Raw genomic sequence first — 15,934 nt, 5'->3', positions numbered from 1 at the left:
AACTTTGAACTTTCAGGCATTTTGAAATCTAGTAATTTAATCAAGCACTGAATTGCTTCTTCATATAGCATGCTTCTTTATATGACTTTTATAACATGGAATAAGCATAGTAATTAATCAAGGTAATATAGTATATTTTCTGTGCTCACAGTTTTCTTCATTCCACTTTAAACAGAACTACTTAATCCATGGAATGTTTTGTTGTTTGACTTTGACTTTTGGTTTTATTCTTTTAATTTACACAGTATGGCTTGTTTAATAATTCCTGAAGTGAATGTTTAAATTACTTTGTGAGGTTTGCCATAAATACTTGAGATGCTGAGCTTGCTTGTCCTCTTGCTGTCAGCACTCGTAGAAATGGAAATTCAAAGTTTTGTTCCTCATCGGTATTTTTCAGAATGTATAGAGCAAGAAGTCCATCCTAACTTCAAGTCCTATAGATCAATAGTGGAGATACCAGTTTTCTGTTTCTTTCATGAAAAAAAAAAAAAAATGAACACAGAGCATCTGTGCCATCCTGCTCATCCACTAGAGGCTTTGGCTACCTTGGTTGAAGTGCAGGTGCAAAATATGTCAAGATAAGCAGAACGGAGAGTACTCTGGAAACTCCTGAATTCAGCCACCCGTTGAATACAAAATTTCCTCTCTATCATGGGAGTTTTCCTTCCCTTGCAAGGGATTTCTGGTGGTTGTTCCAGATCTCAAATGAACTGAGAAAAATATGAGTCCCCAGTAGGTAATAAAATTGTTATTTCAGTTTCTAATTTATTACATGTTTTTACAAGGCAGAATGACTTTGGGCTAAGATATTTTGTGTGTTGGGTGTAAAATTAACTGCGCAGTAAAAAAAAAGACTTCAGGACTAAATCAGATATGTAATCTACCATTTTGGAAATCATGCAGTAGGTGGTGAAGGTTCTTTCATATCAAAAATTTCCAAATGATTTTAAAAAATATGGAAGGAAAGCAGTCTATTTAAACATTGTGTATATAAACATGTGTGTATAAAATGAAAGCTATAGATTCATCTGCTTGAGTGCGTTTCTTGTGTGTTAAACAGCAGTAGACAAGTATTAACATCTAACAGTTGCATTCACAAAGGCGTATTAGGCATTTGGATTGCTTGAATACGAATCCATTCTTTCTTAGTTAAATTTGGTTTGAGACTTAAAGAAACAAAACTAAAATGTTTCTACACATACATCTATATGAGACCTTAGAGAGAAGGTCCTAAGCCAGACACAGATACATTGCTGAGCATGTGTTGGGACACCTGTTTTCAGACCAAACTTTTATCTGCTGACCTGGCCCATGTCACCAGAATCCAGCTGGCATTTCAGCCTGCTTCTGAAATCTGCTGATACTTGACATTTGTGAGACAGTTATGTGCACCAGCTTGCTCATGTTTAAGTACAGTACAGGCCTTCCTGCAAGATTAAATGCTAAAGTTGAGACTGATCTCTGTTTAGCTGGCTGCTGGTATTCCTCATCCTCCCCAGCCAAAGGATATTACTTGTCAGTCAGCAGCCCTGACATAAATTTAAGGAAATAGAAATGCTTACTTGCCCAAGCTCAGGCTTCTGAGACTCATTACTGTGTCATATTCTGAGCTCCATCTCACTGGTGGTTTACTTTGGGTTTGGTTTTTAATGTCCAAACTGAGGGAGAGTTGCCCTCTGATCTTGGCATTTCCATGCGGGAATACAAACAGATGTATAAGTACATCTTAACAGTGGTATTAAAAGAGACTGTGTATACAATGAATCTGCTTAAATTAAGAGGGACCCACAGAGTTAACTCAAGAAAGACATTCTACAGTTTAAATAACAGTTTGTTCCCACAGGGTGATTTTCCTGAGTCTATTTCTCTGCTCAGTTTTCGTAGCATCTTTGGAATGTTAAAGGCAGAAGTACTTTCTCTGCATGCTGGAAGAAACCCAATCTGTCACTTTTTCTTTCATGCCCCATAGTCTTGTGCTTGCTACATAGCTTTTTGAAAAGGCTGCTTTCCTCCAGTCAGGTTCCTCACTCACTGTTTTGCGTGGGCTTGCTTCTGTGCCTTCTGTAGTTTCCAGGGTTTTGCCACAGTAAAATTTACTTGGTTTGTGTCTGTTGTTGAAATTTTAAAATTACAATAGTATTTTGTTGATCTTTCTCACCTTTATAATGTTGTGTATATCTGAATGACTGTTTGTACTGTACTGGGGATTTAAAGTACCTGCATCATCTTTAAAGTTCTCTTTCATGTTCCTCATCGTTACTTCTGAATATAATGCCTAAAATCTTTATGGCTTGTTAGGAATGCTTTGTAAGTGCTGCGCAACAAACAAAATCAGGACTTCGCAATATTTTAATGTAAAATTTTGTATTTTGTAATTGAATTTATAGTAGTTAAGGTAAATCTGTAAAAGTTGAAACACTACTGAGAGAGTTCTTTACTCTGAAAGAGTACATGAAGTTTTTAGTTTTGAAAATAGGTGCTTATGTGCCTCTCTTCTGTATTGATTTGAAACCTAATCAGTTTAGACTAAGTAAGATTTACTACTAGGCAAAGGCATTTTCCACCTTTTTAGTGCTTTTAGCTGAAGTCATCTCTCTAAAAAAAAATCTGCCTTAATAAGCCAGTATAGGCATCAGACATGTTTAAACATTAAATCTTTATTTTCAGCTATCAAGTTTTATCGTCTAGCCATGCAGCTTGTACCTGACATAGAGTTTAAGATCACCTATACAAGGTCCCCAGATGGTGATGGAGTTGGAAAGAGGTGGTAAGTATGAAAGTTTGCTAATTAAGTGCATAAGAGTACTAAAACTTGAAATTTTGTTTCTAAAACATAAGAATTCTGTACTGTGATAACACAGTTGTAAGTCTCTTAACATTTGGAAAACTTGTCTGCTTTCATTTGAATAGAATGCTTCATAGAAAGTTTACAGATGCATTAGTCCAAGGAGGGTTTTTCTGTAGTCTAGTTCAAAGAAGGTAACAGGCTTGTTTGGAACTAGTTAAATTCAAGTGGCAGGATTACAGATAGTTAGATTGTTTCTTAAGAAAAAGAAGCACCAGTCAGTTTATTAATTTTGATTTCTGATTTTCATATTTATGAGTTATACATTTACAATCATCAACAAAATTGCAAATGGAGAAAAGATTAGGAAAAAGATTGCTACCATGGAATAAGTGTCATAATTAAGCAGGGGTTATATACTACTGTTCTTGTGCTAACACAGCCAAGTGGGAGCATTTCCAACAAGTAGAGCAATATATTTGGAAGCTCATAGACTGTAAACTGAGTAGTCTAGCCTTTCATCATTACAAACATCAGAATACTCCTAGCCTCAGCACACCAGATGTGTAGCCGTTTAAGGTTGGCCTAACTTGCTTCACGTTAGGCCCAAAACTTGTTATAGCTCAGATAGTGTAGTGAAGACAAGCTTATGAAAAACAGCTTCCCAATTCAGTGCTTACTGATAGCAGCCATAGATGCTGCTGATAGCCATGAGAAATCAAAAATTTAAAACTGAAAATAAGAGGAAAGTACACCCCTGTCTGTGTGGTATTACTAGCTCAGTTGTGTTGACCCAGGGCAGGACAGCTTCAATGCAGTTGTTGACTCAGTATTAAAAAAAAGAGTAAGATGAGCCAAGTGCTTTATTCACATCTGTTACTTCAGGTTCTGAATGCATTGCTAGCATGAAATCTTTGCTGTGCATTTGTGCACTAGGAAAAGCACTGGATGACAAAATACAGCCATGTAAAAATCTTGTTTTTCATAGGATTATTTTTGTATTTTAGCGTCCTTTTCCATACTCCCTTCATCAAGCCTATCTGACACCAAGTTGGGTGGGAGTGTTGATCTGCTTGAGGGCAGGAAGGCTCTGCAGAGGGATCTGAACAGGCTGGATCAATGGGCTGAGGCTATTGTATGGGGTTCAACAAGGCTCAGTGCCAGGTCGTGCACTTGGGTCAAAACAAGCCGTTGCAATGCTACAGGTTTAGGGAAGAGTGGCTGGAAAGCTGCCTGGCAGAAAAGGAACTGGAGGCATTGGTCGACAGCCAGCTGAATATGAGCCAGCAGTGGCCCAGGTGGCCAAGAGGGCCAAGAGCACCCTGGCTTGTATCAGAAACAGTGTGGCCAGCAGGGCTGGGGCAGTGATCGTCCCCCTGTACTTGGCACTGGTGAGGCCACACCTTGAATAATGTGCTCAGTTTTGGGCCCCTCACTGCAGGAAAGATGTTGATGTGCTGGAGCGTGTCCAGAGAAGGGCAGCAAAACTGGTGAAGGGTCTGGAACACGAGTCTTATGAGGAGCAGCTGAGGGAACGGGGGTGGTTTAGCCTGGAAAAAAGGAGGCTCAGGGGAGACCTTGTCACACTCTACAACTACCTGAAAGGAGGCTGTAGTGAGGTGGGTGTCAGTCTCTTCTCCCAAGTAACGAGCGATGGGACAGGAGAAAATGGCCTCAAGTTGCAGCAGGGCAGGTTTAGATTGGATATTGGGAAGAATTTCTTCCCCAAAAGGGCTGTCAAGCATTGGAACAGGCTGCCCATGGAAGTGGTTGACTCACCATCCCTGGAGGTATTTAAAAGACGTGTAGATGTGGCACTTAGGGACATGGTTTAATGGTGGACTTGGCAGTGCTAGGTTAATGGTGGGACTCGATCTTAAAAGGTCTTCTCCAACGTAGATGATTTTATGATGCTATGAATTTTCATTCAGTTTTGTAAATGTTCCCAGAACTATGTGACAGTGAGGGAAAACCAGCCAGTGCTCTTAGTTGTCTATAAAGCAGTATTTGTAGAGGTGTGTTTTTTGAAGAGATTCTACTTGTGGTGGTTTTGCTGTCTGCATTACTATTTTAGGTGTTTAATACAATCTTGGTAAGAAAAAAAAAATACACAATTTATCTGAAAAAAACAATTTATAACATGGCCTGTAGGTACTGGGACTGGCTGTTGCATTCCATCAAAATAAAGGTGTATATTGAGTGCAGCATCTTACTGTAGTCTTAGTTATGACAGGCCCAAACATAATTGTCTTCTCTATAATACCATAAAACCCATTGGTAGGTCTGCTATTTGCTTATATTCTCAGCTCATTCTATTAAGCTTGTTTAGAGGAGAACTGAATAATATTAAAAAGTGACTGGAAGATTTCTTAGCTAGCTTATATACCAAGTCAGAGGAAAAATGTTTTGTAATGAGATCAAGGAGAGTTGTGTAGTTTGTGGTTACTTGGTGCAAGCAAGCATGCAGCTATTAAAGGATCATATTATGGCATACAACTTAGATTTAGTTTTTTTTGAATGTGGTAATGTTCTTTTATCACTTAGTAATCTTTCAAGTTTACTGCCCAATAGCAAGTGTATTGTTTCTGTTCTGCTACCTTGTTCTTGCTCCTGAAATTTTTTTTCTCTGCCTGTTTACAGGATTCGTGAAAAGTTATTGGTGAATAAATTCACTGAAGATCACGCTTCAGTGAATAACACAAAAGTAAAAAAAATTAGAAATTCCTTCATTGTTTTCAGTATCTTACATTGTGACAAGGATTACAAAACATAACTTTCCATCAGTGATAATTTATTTCCTGCATGCAGTTCATCTCAGACAAAGTAAAGGATGAGGTTTGACTTTTCTTGTGGTCAAGCAATTCTTCAGTGACTTCACTAAAAAGAGTGTACTTTAAAAGCCGAAAAGAAACTGAAATTGGAATTACATGAAATAAAAAGTTGTTGCTGTCAGATGGATTCCAGGAAAATCTAAATGAACTTCATAAGATTGCAGTAGTTCTTTTGTTGTGTGATAAAATGAGATTGCTTTAAAACCATACAGGAAACAACTATATTGATTGAGGGTAAGACAGTGGATTGATGCCAAGATAACGACATCTGTTGGTATGTTTTGTCCAGTATCACAGTGTTGGTATTCCCCCTTTTCTAGCGTTGAGGATAACAAAGAGGATGACAAAATGGCTGATCTCCTGTCGGATTTCCAGCAGCAGTTAACTCTTCAGGAATCTTCAGTCAAACTTTGTCAGCCTGAGGTTGATGTCAGCCAGACCCATATCTCAGGTATGAGTTAAGATACACTGTAAGAGTTCAGAGGCAAAATTTATGGAGATGTTCACTCTACTACAACATTTATCTCCTTCATTGTAAAGCCACCTTTAAAGAAATGCACACAGTATGTCTTTATTTACTGTTATAGTTAGATGTGAAGGAAGAAGGATCATCAGCTGAACATATCTTTTTCTCATACGTGAATCTGCCTTTGTCACACAAGCTTTTCCATATAGTGCTACTACTATATAGAATTTTTCAGGATCAGAGTCATACTTCAAAGTATGCAACTTCTAGGAACAGACTTGCTAAAGTAAGCATATTCCAGTTTTCATTCCAGTTCATATTTGAAAAAGTGAAATGTGGGTTTTTTCCTGTTTGGTTTGCAAATACTTACAATAATTCTTCAGTGTGAATAAGAGACAATTGTCCTGTGAATAATACACATATTTGCATTTCCTATTTTTATCTGATTCTGTATCAGATTTTTACAACAAATATGTTTTCAGGTTCAGCAAGACTATATAGTATAGCTAGAAAGGCTTTTGAAGGTTAATGATTTTCAGTGCTTTAGTTCTAGGGCGGTCATACTGAGACTTCCTTATGATACCTAAATTGTAGAGAGCGTATATAAGCTATAAACTCTTAAAATCAGATGCCTTAAAGCATGTGTGTTTTGCATCCCAAATTATGAGTTGCTCTTGGAAATCTTGGCCTGATCTCCTCTTCTGCTTCAAGGAAGGATAATAAAATAAATGTAGCACGCTGTTCAAGTAGAAGCATATACAAGTTTTTTAAAATTTCATGCTCTTCAAGTAGAAGCATATACAAGTTTTTTAAAATTTTATTTTTATTTTAACAACTGTGATGTTGTACGCTTGAGAAAGCATTTTTTGTTTTTTTTGCCAGTAAAGTCAAGATGTTATAAACATTACTATAAAATGATCTCAGGAGATGTCTCTTTTGAGCAGCAATCTTAAGTCTCTTTCTAGTTTTATTTTATGCCTTCCTGCCAGTCCTGTGCTACAGTGTCTTGTTTACTGACTCTTTTATAGTGGAATGAAAACTGTTAAAATCATGATGTCTGCTTCAAAAGTTAGTAGGCTGGAAAGCATCCCCCTTGGTCACCACAGTAGTACAATAGTCACGGAACTCAGCAGCCCAAGGAAAACTGAAACAATGTGAAGCAGCGGATTTGGCTGAACTGATTTCCTCTGTTCCATTTTACATTTTATTGACATTCATAATCTTAGAATACTGGTTAATCATTAGTACAGGACAGAATCAAACCTCTGCTATGTAACTGACATACTGAATATATTTACTTCCCCTCCCTAGTATATGAGCAATTTTTCTTAGCAGTTTTCTTTTACATGAGTAAAGCTTAGGACCAAGGTAGTATTCTTCACCAGAAATACTGTAATATTTTTTTACAGGGTGCGTCAAGTATCTGAAGCAAAGTGTCTTCACAATCCCTGGTTTATTAGAAACTTAGAAACATGGATGATGAAATAAACAATCAAAGGCTTTTTGATTTTTGATCATTACTGACTCGTAACTATCAAAATGGAAGATGTAGACCTGCTAGCATTAATAAAAGATTTTTAAGCCTTTGTTTCTCCCATTCTGCAAGGCACCGAGAGTTCATATACCGAAGAGCTCCTCAGTTGACAGAGACTGTTTTGTACCTTGTAGCAATAATCTGCACAACTTTTGTTTACACTGGAACATTAATTTAATGGTTGCAAATATAGGCAATATAGCAAATTTGTGACTTCTCAATAATAAAACATAAATGAAGTGAGATTCATGAAACAAAATGTGTATTAAATGAATACAGAAACTGGTGGCCCATGTAATGTCTGTACTTTTTACCATGTTAGTATTGTGAAATGTGAAACTCAAGTTTCATCAGATTTTATAGCAAAAACAGTCTTGTTGGATTTGTGGGAGTGCAGCAATGCAGGTTTTTTTAAGAAGCATATTTTTTCAGTAAAAATAAGAATTCTGTTAAATTGCAGTCTCTACCATGTTTTTTTTAGCTAGTTACCGTTTAATGTACCTTTGCACTACTCTTGCTGTTTTCTCCATTTGATCTCAAAGCAGTTTATTCAGTTCTACTGAGTAAAATCATCAAGTCTTTAGTGCATGTGGTGATACAGTTGAAGCTGTAGGCTCTGGAAAGCAGCAGTAGTTGAAAATAAATGAAGTGTAATTCCTGATGGTATAAGATCAGTAAACAAACTATACCCAGCTGAAACAACAGAGGAAACTTAGGGAGGCAGAAAGCTACTAGACAAAATACGGCTTAGTATTCCATAACTTTTTTTGCTGAATTTTTAATGCTAGGAAAATTACCATATGATCTTGTGGTGGTGCTTTGATAAAGATTCTGTCATTATCTTGCATTACATTAGAAAAAATCTTTCAATACGACAAAGCTGTGTTATACCATTCCCAACCACTGGATCTGCGCCACAAAACAGTGTGATATCATATAAATTTCATAGTGGCTATGTTGTTTTAGGACCTCCTATGCAATACTGAACCTGACCAGAGCTTATTTAGCATGTCATGCAAAAGCAGTGTGCTTTGAGGTAATGTTAACACACTAGCTCAGTTTGAAGAAAATACTGCTTCACAGGCACTGTGGATGTGCAATGTCTATGTGGAATTTTTGGTATAACATCTTACAGTTCTGGATATTTGTAGTCTTCCTGTCACCTTACCATAATGCACTTTCAGCTCTTGATTTTTGTTCTTTTGTTATGCAACTTTTTTCTAATATATAGTGACTTTTAAAATTAAAGATACATTTTTTTATTCGCTGACATTTGGCTACAGTGTGAAAAAACAGGATTTTTTATGGAAAGTCAGAATTTCAGTAATTGTCAAACCTGGAATTTTAGATAACCTGTTGATCTGTGGGTTACCATCTAACAAGGATTTGTTTACTCTTTGCAGTGTTGCCTATGGAAGTACTAATGTACATTTTCCGATGGGTGGTTTCGAGTGACTTGGACCTAAGATCATTAGAGCAATTATCACTTGTTTGTCGAGGATTTTACATTTGCGCCAGGTATTGTAGATAACTTATCGAAAGTGAAGCTTCTTTCTGCTGTAAGGAAGACAAAAGAGCTTTTTATGCTCAAGCATATTTGAACAGTATGTAGAGATGAATAATAAGTCAGTAGAGCAAAACTGTCTGTGTTGGAAAGGTGGATTTTTTTTTGTTGGTTTTTTTTTTTTTTTTTGCTGTTAAGCTGCTAAACAGTACACGTAGGACTATGTCCTGCTTTTTCTTCCCATGGGAGTTTTCCTGTTATGCCCCCCACAGCATTAATCAGCTTTTGAATACACCACTAAATGGTATGTTAGATGGATGACTTCACTGTAATAAAAAATGTTGCTGAAAGTCTTACTTGCTTTACCTTGTTCGAAAGTCAAGAGTTGCAAAGTCTCAAAAATAATGTCTGTTGTGTTGTCATCCTCATATGCTCACACAAAGTGCCAGGCTGCTGTAATGTTGCTCTGTACTCGGCTGAAAATGGCATTGTGTTCTTGAATTTCACTGGGAGGAGGAAGTGGCTTGAAACACTCCAGGATTAAGTAAAATAATGATTTTAAATTATGAACTACTGTTGTTCAAGGAAGTTTCTTTTGGTTGCATCCAGACTAAATAATGGGAGTTTTACTTTACTATATAAAAGCTAAACAAGGTTTGCAGGAAAGTTACGGGATTTGCTTTTTTTCTCATTTTCACTAGAGATCCGGAAATCTGGCATCAAGTCTGTTTGAAAATATGGGGCAGGAGCTGCAATAAACTTGTTCCATATGCCTCTTGGAGGGAAATGTTTTTGGAAAGGCCTCGCGTTCGATTTGATGGTAAGGTGTACTTTTGGAAATAGTTTTGTCATTTGTTTACTGCATGTAACCCATGACAAAAGTAACCAAGAAGGGTATGATATTATGACGTTGTTGTTAGACTTAATCTGAATTTGTTAGGGCTTTTTAATCTGTAGAATATCTGTAAAGAGAAGGGAAAGGTGCAAGGGAGGAAAATAACTTTCACATATCTGAGTAACAAAAGTAAACTCAAAATGATTACTGTTTTTTTCCATCTTAAATATTTTGTGTACTTTATTCTGTTCATATACTTGTATCTTCCTTTCCTATAGGTGTATATATCAGCAAGACAAAATACATACGTCAAGGAGAACAATCTCTTGATGGTTTCTATAGAGCGTGGCACCAAGTGGAATATTACAGGTAGAACTGTAGTACAATGAGTGAGTGAAATGTTTCTCTCTCTTAAGTTCTTTAAATCCAATCCCTGATATCACAAACATTAATCATACTGTAAAACTCAATGGAACTACTACTGTGTGTAAAGCTATGTGTAGTTTTTCAGAATTGGTCTTAATAAATAGGATTTATTGTGATAATTAGAGATGGACTTGGAAACACATTTCATCCTCAGTTGCACAATTTAATGCGGATAAAACTTAAACAGTAACAACAGTAATACTCATCTACAGATTTCTTTCCCCAAATCATTTCTGCTTTAAATTTCTGATATAAGAATTCTTTTCAGTAAAGAGGAAACAAGTGGTTATACAAGAATTGTCTTTTAACTTACTTGTAACCAACTGTAAATAATAAAGAGGCTAGGCTTTCTTAATTTGCTGTAAATACTTCGCCATTTGTTTCCTTAGCCTGTTTTTTTGCCGTTCTTCATCTTGCTGTTCCCAGCGTTATGTTGTTCCATTCTGTTGTCACTTCTGAGGCTGGAAACTGTTAATAGATGTCATCGAATCTTGTGGCTATTTCTGTAGTCTCACAAGCATCATCAGCAGAATATCGAAGTACTGTAAAAACTGATCAGATCCCAGAACCTGGAAAAGTCCTTATAACATTGTCCATTCTGTACTGATACTGTACTTAAGGTTTTGTTGGATTTGTGTCAATCCATGCTGGGAATGGAGACTCTTACTTGAGGTCAGTTCTGATTCCAGGATAGCTGCCTTGCTGTCACAAGCTGCCTTGCTTGACAAAATTCTTGAACTTCTGTCCTCTTTCATAACTGTTCATAACTTGATCTCTTAATCTTCAAAACTCTCTTTTGATTTCTGATCCCTTTGTTATATCACGTGTGAAGAAATGCGTTTTGAAATGCGTTTTCAAATCCTATTACTTAGTAAGTTTTGTATCTTTCTGGGAAATATCCTGTAATTAAAAAAAAACAAACAACACCACAACAGAAAAAGGATATGTTTTCTAGGTTTGTATTGTATAATTATTTCTTGCAGATATTTGAGATTCTTTCCAGATGGTCAAGTTATGATGCTAACAACTCCTGAAGATCCTCCATCTATAGTTCCTCGCTTACGGACTAAAAATACAAGGTTATTGAAATAAAATACTTTGCTGTACAGTTTTCGTCTCACTTTTACCTGCCAATTTCTATTTACTTTTGTCTTGGACTCTGTGTCCTGGCTTAGCAAAGTAAAAGTAAACGTACAATGTTATTTGTATTGTGTTATAGATGTTTATAGTTCTGTTCTGAGAACTAGAAAAATTTTGGTCTTTACGCAAAGGTATCTTTCATTTTAAGGTCCTGGTACTGTAATTAGATTTCCTTTGCGGGTTATGTGATCTTAAACTTTTAAAGGAAGTAGATGAAAGAATACATGCTATTACCTTGGTGGTTTTAGAATCCTTTTAAAAATGGTCTTTTTATTTTTGACCGCCTTCTCACACTTCCATGACTTTTTGAAGGAAAGTGAAGATTTTGGTGGGATAGGACTGAATTATTGCTTGATTTCTTTTTGATGTTTGCACAGGCTTGTTAAAACCATATAAAATTGTTTGCAACTTCAGAACAGGTTTGAGCTGTTCACCCAAAGTCTGAAAACATTTAGCAGTAGGCTGGGTAGAACTGGCTAACTTATCTTCACTGTCCATCCGGCAAAATTAAAAGCAACTTTCAAAAATGTTTTCGTCACTTGATATCGTCAATGAGGCTGGTACTTTACTAAATGGAAATAAAAAATGGTTCCCTTAATTATGATATGCAGCCCGTCTTCTTTTCATTGCTGATGTTTGTGACAGAGAATATTTTTGTGTCCTTGACACTGTCCTCCTCTTAACCTTTCAGAACAGATGCAATCTTGCTTGGCCATTATCGCCTTTCCCAGGAAACAGACAATCAAACCAAAGTATTTGCTGTAATAATGAAGAAAAAGGAGGAGGTAGGTAACAGAATAGAATAGAGGAAAAATAGTTTACGGAGGGGGCTTTTTAATAAGTTCTTTTCTCAGACTGAGTATTTTAAAGTCACCTGAAGATTATACCAGAGGATTGAAAAATGGAATTAATTTTTTTTAATGGTTTAAAAGTAAAATAGAAACAGGCATGGTGATTTGTCTTACCTTTTTTCCCCAAATCTGTGTTTATTGTTTATTAAAAGATTATATGTTAATAATCTTTTTATTAACACAGATAAGTATCTGGTTTGCATTTGAGCAGCGGTTCTCCTCCCTCTTAGACTTAATCGCCATGCAGGGTACTATTAGGTAATTTGTTAACATTGTTAACAGGAGGGAAGGATGAAGAGGTCGCTTTTGTAGATCAGTTTTGACTGTGTGCACTTATGTTACACAGCATTAAATAGAACTAAATAAGCTGTGCTCATTAATTGAACTCTGAATGATTTGGTCAACAAACTTATATCACAAAATTTTCTGACTAACAAAGTGTCTGTCAAGAGAAAGTTGTGAAGATGTAGAAGTCTTAACATTACTTTACAGTGAGTTTGCGTAGTTTGGGTGGTGTCCTCCATGCTTACCTTACTTTCTGTGAAAACTTATTCCATAATTAACATCTAAATTGATGTGTTTTCAAGGAATACCAGTACTTGCTTTTACGTGTGAATGTTTAACAATCTGTTCTCACAGTTACTTAGGCCTCAGGATAAATAGTTGCACAATGTGTTTGCTCTTTGTAGGTCATGAAACTTCTTTTCTCTTTGCACAGAAACCAGTTGACTACCACAAATACAGGTATTTCCGCCGTGTTCCTGCGCAAGAAACAGATCACAGTTTTCATGTAGGACTGCAGCTGTGCTCCAGTGGGCGCCAGAGGTTCAACAAACTTGTCTGGATACATCATTCTTGTCACATAACTTACAAGTAAGTAAATGGAGATTAAGTTCAAAGAAGGATACTTAACTATAGAAACACAGGTGACATTAGTTTGCCCGATACTAAGTACAGAAGATATAAGGACTGTGAGACTTAGGAGGCTTCAACAAAATGTTCTGAAAACAGTAACTGGTCCTGATTTGATAAATTGCAATGAACTTTTACTTTAAGAAATCCCAAGGTTTGGTAACTTTTTATAATGGTATGGGAAGTTTCCCGAGTGGTGGAACTGCAGCATTTTAGCCATTTAAAGGATTTATGCACAGTGTTTGAATGACCTCAGAACTAAATCAGGGTTAAATGACTTAGTGTGGTGCTAGTAAAGGTGAGTGGAAAACATACATTCATTAAGGTATATTTCTTTTCCTGTGTGGATGTGCAGGGTAGAAGTGTCTGCACCCATCATGTGTGAACTGTAACATTTACAAACTATAATCCAGAAGTGCAAAATGTGTGACCAGCTGTTCTGATACTAACCAAGCAAGAGCCATAGCCACTGTTCGTGCACCTGACACCCTATAAATTACTGGCAAGTTGGCTGTGCAGATGTTTGATGTTGGCATTTACGATGGATTTAGGCCTTGTCTTCCAGTCTTAATCTCTATATTCAGTGTTCTTACAGGGGCATAGCTCAGCTATTGAGCTGTAAGTATATAAAATCTAGGAAGTAAACTACTGCTAGTTGGGAGTATAGGTAAATTCCATAAACAGAAAAATGGCTTTTATAAAACCTAATATTTTCATACCTGATTTACGGAGAAGTGGCAGTATCACACACGTTCTTTTCAGAATGAAGTCTCTGTACTGCTCAGGTTCTGTTGTACCTCTCAGTATACTGGTGTCCTTTGGAAACTAGAATTAAGATAAGTATACGACACAGCTAGGAGGAAGTATGCTTTTTGTCACTGATGTTTGGACATACTTAGGTTTCTTTTAAAAGTTTTATAAACACAAGTTTTTGCTGTCACTGTATTCTGAATCAGGGTTCAAAGTAAAAACAAATGAAAGGGGATTTTTTTACTTTGATATTAATGTCATGATTTGAGTGCCATCCTGCGCTGTTTCAAGTGTTCAAGCTAATAAGAATGTAAGGGGAAATTGGTTTCTTTGATACTAAAATAGAAGCGTATTCTATGTAGTGTGATTTGGCCAACGTTCAGATGCTTTCAGAATGAGGCAGTATGAAAGACACATTCAGCTGTAGTATGGTGTACACACTGTATTGTGGAACATGATTGTATTATTGAGGGACTTAACAGCAATTTGTGCCTAATTTAACTTTTACAATACCCTTTGCAGATCGACTGGTGAGACAGCTGTTACTACTTTCGACATTGACAAAATGTACACCCCTTTGTTCTTTGCACGAGTGAAGAGTTTTACTGCATTTTCAGAAAAGCCGCTCTAAGAAACACCTATTCCTCTCACAACTCTTGCATGAATAAAAGGTTGTAGCTTATGAGCACTTAAGTTATAAATGTGTATATATTTGGAACATTTTAAAATTCTGGGGAAACTCTTGAAGGCAGTATGTTCTGTTTGATTGTGATTGGCTGGGGTTTTATTTTGAGATCAAGTCTATGGCTATTAAAATCCTTTGTGACAAGAATTTGATAGCAAAGTTTTGTTGTTTGTTTTGGTTTGTTTTTTTAAAACAGATTTTATAAATCAGTCTGCTTAAAATATCAGTCTTCATCTGCCTGGACACTGGTTTGTCCAAATGGAATTGTTACAGGAAAATCTCACTGTCCATGGGACAGTGTGTGTGGTCTCTGGTGAGGGCTTGAAATGTGAAGGGGAGAAAGTTGTCTTATATCTGTTAAACTGTGTGACTCAAAAGAACTTTGAATAAATGTCTTCTTTAAAAACGTAATTAAACTTATTTTGTTTGCCTTTAAGGTCTGGCATTTTGTCAACATCAAGCTTAAGAAAAGAGTCTAGGGCAAGCAAGCATGAAGTATAAAGTTTAACTGCAGAGGTACATCCCCACTAATGCAGTGATGTCAGTTGGTCATAAATGTAATTTAATCTTGATGGAAGTTCAGTGGAGCCTGCCTTCTTGACAGAGTGGGCATGAAGGGGAGAGGGATATGGGCAATGAGTTGTTCTCGTGTACTGTGGGACAAGTTTGCAGGGTATGTGGCTCTGCTTGGGGAGCGTCACAGTGCAATGGTGAAATGCTGGTGTGTATTGCTTGGTCTGAATGCACAGGTAAGCAGGGCTCACTTGCACGTGATTGTAATGTGTTATCATTCATCTAACCTTGCTACAGATGCTGTAAACCCTTTGAGCATTTGTTGTACTAAGATAAATTTTGAGGCTGCTGTAGATGTTCAGGTGCTGTAATCATGAAGTGTACCTTGAGGTGTGTTGCAGGTACTGTACGCTGCTTCTCCTGCATATATTGCTTGGGGGTGTAGTGCAGACACTGTAATGCCGCTTATTATATATGTATTTTGAATTCTGAAAGAACTGAAGCTTTTTAGTGTAGTTTTTTAAAGCCATTTTGCATAACTTACCTTTGAACATCTCATTTCAAAATACTGACCTGGACTTGAGGACTAAAATGTGAAAGCTGTGGAAAGAACTATACTTGTTCCGTAATTTATAATGTGTATCTTTGCAAGGAGCTACATGATTAAAAATACATCAATAAATCATTATTTTGAACATGCAA

At 36.6% G+C, this 15,934-nt stretch overlaps 1 protein-coding gene across 2 annotated transcripts in view; it reads left to right on the top strand.

Annotated features, from left to right (window-relative positions):
• FBXO9 (F-box protein 9) overlaps positions 1 to 15,934 on the top strand; it is a 22,677-nt gene extending 6,743 nt beyond the window's left edge. For both annotated transcript variants that reach the window (XM_040598603.1, XM_040598604.1), the window contains 9 exons: positions 2,668 to 2,767; positions 5,937 to 6,067; positions 9,020 to 9,134; positions 9,822 to 9,940; positions 10,234 to 10,324; positions 11,365 to 11,460; positions 12,213 to 12,306; positions 13,091 to 13,245; positions 14,557 to 15,934. In XM_040598603.1, coding sequence (XP_040454537.1) covers positions 2,668 to 2,767; positions 5,937 to 6,067; positions 9,020 to 9,134; positions 9,822 to 9,940; positions 10,234 to 10,324; positions 11,365 to 11,460; positions 12,213 to 12,306; positions 13,091 to 13,245; positions 14,557 to 14,665 — 1,010 coding nt within the window. In that variant the 3' untranslated portion in view covers positions 14,666 to 15,934. The remainder of the gene's footprint in view (positions 1 to 2,667; positions 2,768 to 5,936; positions 6,068 to 9,019; positions 9,135 to 9,821; positions 9,941 to 10,233; positions 10,325 to 11,364; positions 11,461 to 12,212; positions 12,307 to 13,090; positions 13,246 to 14,556) is intronic.

Source organism: Falco naumanni, chromosome 6 (genome assembly GCF_017639655.2).
Source record: "Falco naumanni isolate bFalNau1 chromosome 6, bFalNau1.pat, whole genome shotgun sequence".
NCBI lineage: Eukaryota > Metazoa > Chordata > Aves > Falconiformes > Falconidae > Falco > Falco naumanni.
The sequence above is the reverse complement of the archived record's forward strand: the minus strand, read 5'-3'. Positions and strand labels throughout refer to the sequence as shown.